The sequence below is a fragment of the Polypterus senegalus genome, chromosome 17 (assembly GCF_016835505.1).
Source record: "Polypterus senegalus isolate Bchr_013 chromosome 17, ASM1683550v1, whole genome shotgun sequence".
NCBI classification, from domain to species: Eukaryota; Metazoa; Chordata; class Cladistia; order Polypteriformes; family Polypteridae; genus Polypterus; species Polypterus senegalus.
In genome coordinates this window covers 9,902,246-9,909,888 of record NC_053170.1, presented here as the reverse complement: position 1 = coordinate 9,909,888, position 7,643 = coordinate 9,902,246, and the positions used below count along the sequence as shown (strand labels likewise).

The following is a 7,643-nucleotide window of genomic DNA, read 5'->3' as shown; positions in this document are numbered from 1 at the left end:
TGGTTGTCCATTCCCATGCACAGCCTGTTTTATTTTTGTTGGGCCAAGTTGCCGGTGATGGCACACTAAACTACTCTAGAAGATTATGCAAATTCAGTTTATGGCTAAAAATTGCTGGAGAAGACATGAAATGTGATAAAGTCATAAGGGAAAAAATCTGCTGTAATTCAGTCATAGCAAATGGTGGCACATAATGTTGTTAATGGCCAAAGAGGCAAAGCAGGTATAAAAAAAAAAAAAAACTGCAGGAAGGAGACCGCCAGGACATATCTGCTTACCCTTTGCGGTTTGCTTATCGTTAAGCACCAAAAAAAAGAAAATGGCAGCAGTCTCATTTTTGACATTGCTTCATAAAAACAGAAAACAAACATTACAGCACTCGAAAACAAAAGCACTTACATGCTCATTTTTTCCAGGGTGCTTTAATTATGTCATTAAATTGCACATCCAAATGGTCTTTACAAATTTTATGCAGCTGCCTATACAAATAGAATGATGTACCACACAGCTTACAAATTAAATAAAATGCCCAGCCCTCCTACCCACCCACCCACTTCAAACCTCCCCCGCCTTTATTAATATATTTAAACGACAGATGCAAAAGCTGCCCGCAGCTTTAACAGAAACCCACAGGTAATACAACAACAACGCTGTCTAACAACAGGTTACCATCACTCTTCTGGTCGAGGGTCCTGACCGACATCCTGATACTCTGAGGCGACGTGTGGAGATGTGCTCACTCGCAGATGTCCGCTATAAATAGTCACCAGCATTTGGTCATATTTGGAAAAAATGAAACCAAGTGTATTTGTGGCTTTAAAACCACCCAGCCAGACACAACTGTCATTTGGTTTTGAAACTGCGCCACAAGTTAAAGGCACATGGATGTCAAATTACAGTGGCTTGTTTTCAGCAAAATTCAGAATTGCATGGACTCCATCCAGCTCACACTATTAACGTCAAGCACATCTCTTCTACTTAGGACAGGTGGGCACTTTTGGTCCGATAGGATGGCTGTTTTGTTGGGTTTTTTTTTTCGTTGTTATCTGCAGTGATTTTTGAGCTTGTGAATTAACCTCTTGGTCTCTCTAATTGTACTCCTTATTGAGCCATTCCAGGATGACACAAACCGAAGGGACCAATTTTAAATACAAAGAGAGAACACCATTGTAGTAAACGCTGAGTGCACTTAAGCACGTAGTTCTTTTCAGATGATACATCTTAATGTCATTTCTATTCACTTGCTATCCTGCAAGACCAAAAGTGACCGCAACCAGCCTAAAATGATGGCACAGATAAGAACAGGAATGTCGGTGCAGCTCCAACATAAAACAAAAATTTAAATTAAATAGAAAATTTAAAAAATATATATCTTTTGTTTTGCACAAAATATTATGTCCTCTTCCATACACCAACTTTTCCAAAACCAGTCCAAAGTCGTCGTCTTTTTGTTTACACCCACCAGCCCGATCCCCCCACACCTCCCATCGATGGGTGCCATGCTGAACGATTGCTGCTTAACTCCTGGCATGCTGCCGTCATGCAGTGCAGAGTGTGCCCTTCTTTAAGCCCTCTGCAAACTGAATGGCACTTGAAGGGAAAGGCCGATTTCCCTCACCTCCAGTGTCTCTCCAGGAGGCACAGGCCATGAATGCTTGTGGATGACACCTTTGGATACATGGAAGGCTTGCTGTAAGGGGTGAATTGAGCAGAGGGAGTTGCTCCAATGGGTGTACAGCCAGACCCGAGGACCCCAGCAGGTTCACAGGGTACATTCAGTTGGCGGCTGCAGCAAACTGTCGATGGAGCCTGTGTGTGAGTTCAAACCCCATCAAGATCCAAGATGGCACACTGCTTTTCAACATGTCACTTGCATGGATGAGGGCCTGCCTCAGACCTGCACTTCAGTGTGCAGGCGCGGTTCATCTGTCCTGCACCACTGTCTTGGGTACTTCCTGTGGTCACTGTCCAGTCCAACAATCTGGCATTGTGTTTCAGCAGCTAAACACTTGCTGCTCTTTAAGGAATTGCGTATGACAATGTAAGATGGTCTCTCTCTCCACCAAGTGCCATTCAAGTATGTGGTGACAGGATACCAAAAGCTCTACTTCTCGGTGAGGGAGTGTCACGTGGTGCGGCAGTTCTTAGACTGGGTGGGATGGTGACTCTGGGATGGGTAAAGAGAGACCAAACAGCTCGTCCTCTGCCCTCCTCTGGTGTTTTCTGTGGGCAATGGCGATGTATGCATTCATAAGCTGGCCGATTTCACTGAGCTAGAAAGGGGAGGGGAAAAAAAAAAGGTGGTAAAGGAAAACTGGTGACAGAAATGACATTCGTTTGACACCCTGTAAACAGTTAAAAGAAAAAGGAAGCAGACCGTGGATTTCTGCATTGATTCCTAACAACATGTGGTCTGATCTTCATCTAAGTGGCAATTCAAGACAAACCCAATGGATCAAACTAATAAGACACACACGGGTGTAACTCTCCATATCTTCACTGAGTACTCGGTCATAGTGCAGGGTGGAAAAAGTTAGCGACCCCTGGATTTTAAGATCCTCTATTAAGAGAAACATCTCCCACCAAACATTACCTGTTGCCAGGAGCGGACTGGGTCTCAAAACCGGCCTGGGCATCCTACAATGAGTGAGGTGATGAGGTCGACCCACTGAGCCAGTTATTCATTGTAATTTTCTTCAATTTTGTGAGGAGTATGCGGCTCTCTACTTGCTATGAGCCTGTGATATGAACTCTATCTAAACTGTCACTACACTTAATCTATAACTGTTGTTTAGACACGACTTAAAATTTAATGAAAAAATACAAATTTAGTAACATGGCTTACGTTATTAGAGTACATGTCAAAAGTCAAGTGCCAGTACCCTAGTAGGCTAGGAGCTGCTCATTTACAGTGGGTACGGAAAGTATTCAGACCCCCTTCAATTTTTCACTCTGTTATATTGCAGCCATTTGCTAAGATCATTCAAATTAATTTTTTTCCTCATTAATGTACACACAGCACCCAATATTGACAGACAAAAAAAAATAATTTTTTAAATTGTTGCAGATTTATTAAAAAAGAAAAACTGAAATATCACCTGGTCCTAAGTATTCAGACCCTTTGCTGTGACGCTCATATATTTAACTCCGGTGCTTTCCATTTCTTCTGATCATCCTTGAGATCACCTTCATTTCAGTCCAGCTGTGTTTGATTATACTGATTGGACTTGATTAGGAAAGCCACACACCTGTCTATATAAGACCTTACAGCTCACAATGCATGTCAGAGCAAATGAGAATCATGAGGTCAAAGGAACTGCCTGAAGAGCTCAGAGACACAATTGTGGCACAGATCTGGCCAAGGTTACAAAAAAAATTCTGCTGCACTTAAGGTTCCCAAGAGCACAGTGGCCTCCATAATCCTTAAATGGAAGACGTTTGGGACGACCAGAACCCTTCCTAGAGCTGGCCGTCCGGCCAAGCTGAGCTACCAGGGGAGAAGAGCCTTGGTGAGAGAGGTAAAGGAGAACCCAAAGATCACTATGGCTGAGCTACAGAGATGCAGTCAGGAGATGGGAGAAAGTTGTAGAAAGTCAACCATCACTGCAGCCCTCCACCAGTCAGGGCTTTATGGCAGAGTGGCCTGTTGGAAGCCTCTCCTCAGTGCAAGACACATGACAGCCCGCATGGAGTTTGCTAAAAGACACCTGAAGGACTCTTGAGATGGTGAGAAATAAGATTCTCTGGTCTGATGAGACCAAGATAGAACTTTTTGGCCTTAATTCTAAGCTGTATGTGTGGAGACAACCAGGCACTGCTCATCACTTGTCCAATACAGTCCCCACAGTGAAGCATGGCGGTGGCAGCATCATGCTGTGGGGGTGTTTTTCAGCTGCAGGGACAGGACAACTGGTTGCAATCGAGGAAAAGATCAATGTGGCCAAGTACAGGGATATCCTGGACAAAAACCTTCTCCAGAGTGCTAAGGACCTCAGACTGGGCCGAAGGTTTATCTTCCAACAAGACAATGACCCTAAGCACACAGCTAAAATAACGAAGGAGTGGCTTCACAACAACTCTGTGACTGTTCTTAAATGGCCCAGCCAGAGCCCTGACTTAAACCCAATGGAGCATCTCTGGAGAGATCTAAAAATGGCTGTCCACCAACGTTTACCATCCAACCTGACAGAACTGGAGAGGATCTGCAAGGAGGAATGGCAGAGGATCCCCAAATCCAGGTGTGAAAAACTTGTTGCATCTTTCCCAAGAAGACTCCTGGCTGTATTAGCTCAAAAGGGGGATTCTACTAAATACTGAGCAAAGGGTCTGAATACTTAGGACCAGGTGATATTTCAGTTTTTCTTTTTCAATAAATCTGCAACAATTTCAAAAATTATTGTTTTTGTCTGTCAATATGGGGTGCTGTGTGTACATTAATGAGGAAAAAAATTAATTTAAATGATTTTAGCAAATGGCTGCAATATAACAAAGAGTGAAAAATTGGAGGGGGTCTGAATACTTTCTGTACCCACTGTACAATGGAATAAGGTTATAATGAAAACCTCACATGATTGAAATGTTCCAATAACTAAACGATAAACTATAAATGTTTCACCCCAATATGAAAAATTCCTATCCTGTGGTTTATAACTTTATTTCATCATACTAATAATCGCAGCTGAAAACTACTAATTATCACTGATGCCGATGACCAGAGAACAATAAAATGCATCGTACATAATCTAAACTAATTATTAGTACCGAAGAATTGAAATACTAGATATGAGTTGAAATAAATTGCAATAATGTACATGCTAACTGAAATCTATTGGTATTGAAACAGAAATCGGCAAAAGGTGTACTGACAAAAGAACTTGATGACGTAAGGCGGTATATTCTATAGGACTACTGTATATAAATTGCAATACCGGACAGATAATGTTTAGTAGTTTAGAAAATTCATTTTAATGTCAAACAGTAACCAGTACATAAAATTTATTTCATGAAACGGCTGGCCTATATAACCAGACCCGAGTCCACGCCTGTTGCCATTTAGAAGACTCGCCTAATGCTGAAGATGAATTTCACACCATTCCTCCTTACAAATCCGTTTCAGTCCATCAGTATTTCTGGATTGTCTTGACTGCCCAGCCCTCTTCAGGTCATAGCAGAGCGTCTCAGTGGGTTGAGGTCAGTGTGACGACCTGTGTGACCCATCACTCCAATCTCGTCTCATTCGCTGCAACACCTTTCTAGATGTTAGCTTTTGAAGAAGACGTTCACGTAGCAGATCGTCTCCTTTGTCCAGTCTGCACTGTGGATGAATTCCCACTAAAGACACAAAGCCGTCTCCAGCTGTGTGTGTGTGTGTGTGTCTAAGTCAGATTGGGTTTATCTAGAATTGCGACTTAGATGGAGATCAGACCACATTTTGTTGCAAATCAGTGTAGAAATCCAGGGGATTCCAAAGGGTTGACTTGTTTTTTCTTGCAATTGTAGTTTGTTGTGATGGCCGAGAAAAATTTGTAATTTCATGTCCTGTTTCATGCAGATCAGATGAAGTGTCTGAAAGAAAGGGCATCTGTAGTAGCCAACAGCAAATCGTATTAAAAATGCCCATTTGGGAAATCTCTGGTTACTTGTGCCACATAATCCACACGTCAAGTCGTCCAGTTGTAGCTCACACCGTGTATTTTTTTACTCCGAACTTGTTAAATAAACCACCGCTGCACGACGATCTTGTGAATAAAACCGGAATGAGCTTCTGAACTGTAGACGGGCCTCCCGTCGTCACATTCCCAGTCATAGCCACTGCTGGAATACCTCGGGATTGTTCAGCCGCAGCCCGTAGAACTGACCTTCCGCTTTTGGAAGCGTCTCGAATACACACGAGTACGAAGCGGATTGTCCTCTTCATGATAACGTTTTCAGCCGGTTTTTAATCTTTACGCGTCGTTCACTGTTGCTATCACGTGAAGCGCAATGTTAGCCAATGAACAGGCTGGACTTTAGACCAATGAATGATGTGGGGGTCCTCAATTGAACTGCGTGTTCACGTCTGATTGCGTGTCAAGATGGCTTATTAAACAATTTTTTTTTAAAAGTTTGGGACGTTGTGAGATATGCAACACGAGTAATGTGAGATTTTTTTTTTTATGTCCTTTTTGATATTATTTACTGTTGCCCAGCATTGGTCTCCATAACCCCCTATTATGCCATAAATTTTGTTCTGCCTGAAGACATTAAAAGTTTTTCTCGGCCATCTCCACAAACTACTTGTGGCAAGGGTTATATAAGAAAAAAAAATATCATTTTTGGGTGGCGTATTCCTTAAAAGTACAAGTTTTTCAGTAGGCAGAGGTGCCCTAGCAGTTGATTCCCACATGTTCAGTGGTGAACCTTGGCAGTCTCTGCATGTAACTGGTAATAATGTAATAATTTTTCGTTTATCTTTTATGCCACATTGGCGGGCTGTTTCTACTTTTCTAGCTACATTTCAATAAATTTTCACAATAAATCTGATTATGAGTTGACCGTAATGCGTTAAAATCAAACCTTTCTCAAGCTGCTGGTCTCAAAGATGAGCTCCTTTTCGGCCATAATAATCTTAAAGGTGTTGCCCTCACATATGCCAAAGGAGGAGATCTGATTGTAGCTGAAGCACTCGAAAGGTTCCCGGTGCCCCTGCTTGTATAGCGACACCTCCTGCGCGGCAATGCCCAGCCACACTCTGTGCAGGCAGTTTTCTGTAGAACTCTGAAAAGCAAAATACCAAACAAGTTTACATCACTTACCTCTCTGCCAGCTATTCTGTATTTTGCCTGCCACCCCCTTGCAGTGCAGAGCCTCATCATTCTTACTTATAGGCTTTACTTGACCAGGATGCCCACACGCTTTGGTGTAATGTACCTCATTCTTGTTTAAGCAGGCGCTGCTCCCCTTCCTCTTCTCCCATAAAGTTGGCACATTCACGACATAGAAGTCAATGTCATAGAGTGTCGAGCCAAACCCGGACCACTGCTTGACGATAGACAGGTAGGTAGTTACGGCATCCTCCCGACTCAGGCCTTGCAGCAGCTTCCACCGTTCCACAATGGCTGCCATCACGGACAAGCCTTCTTCCTTCATGCGACTCCGGAGCCGCAGGTCCTCCTCAGCTTTCTGTTTGTGTGCGGCCATCTGGCCCCAGAGCCCATTGTGGAGAGCCCCCGACAGAAAGCCCGCATGGAAACGTGAGGAGCAGTTGGGTGGTTTGGTTAGCAACATCCTGGCAGACGCCAAGGCACGCACTTCAATCAAGTGTCCTGGGAAGAGCTCCTCGAGTGGGGGCACGGGGGCATGCAGGTTAAAATCTCCGTTCAAGGATTGGAGCCGCAGGGCTGCCAGATATTGGAGGTCATCTTCGGAAGTGGGCAGGTGCCCACGGACTACCATCTCATGAGCCTGGTGAAACAGGGCAGGGGAGAGAGAGAGGAAACATTTAGGCCTGCTCAGTTGTTGGTGGGACATTTTTTTTAAATTTAAATTTTCCTTTATATCAAGAACAAAATAGAGTTCAATCCAAAAAAATCAAAGTAGAGTCATGACCAAAAGTTTGGAGAATGACCCAAGTGTTGGTTTTCACAAAGTTTGCTGCTTCAGTG

The 7,643-nt window shown here is 43.3% G+C and overlaps 1 protein-coding gene across 1 annotated transcript; it reads right to left on the bottom strand.

The window, feature by feature from the left end:
* Positions 1–395: 395 nt before the first annotated feature.
* Positions 396–7,476, bottom strand: LOC120518221 (unconventional myosin-X-like). The gene is made up of 3 exons (XM_039740900.1): positions 6,910–7,476; positions 6,556–6,756; positions 396–2,273 (listed from the first exon to the last, which is right to left on the bottom strand). Exons 1-3 carry the CDS (start codon positions 7,432–7,434, stop codon positions 2,145–2,147), a joined length of 855 nt encoding a protein of 284 aa, XP_039596834.1. The 5' UTR covers positions 7,435–7,476; the 3' UTR covers positions 396–2,144.
* Between the last annotated feature and the right edge of the window lie 167 nt (positions 7,477–7,643).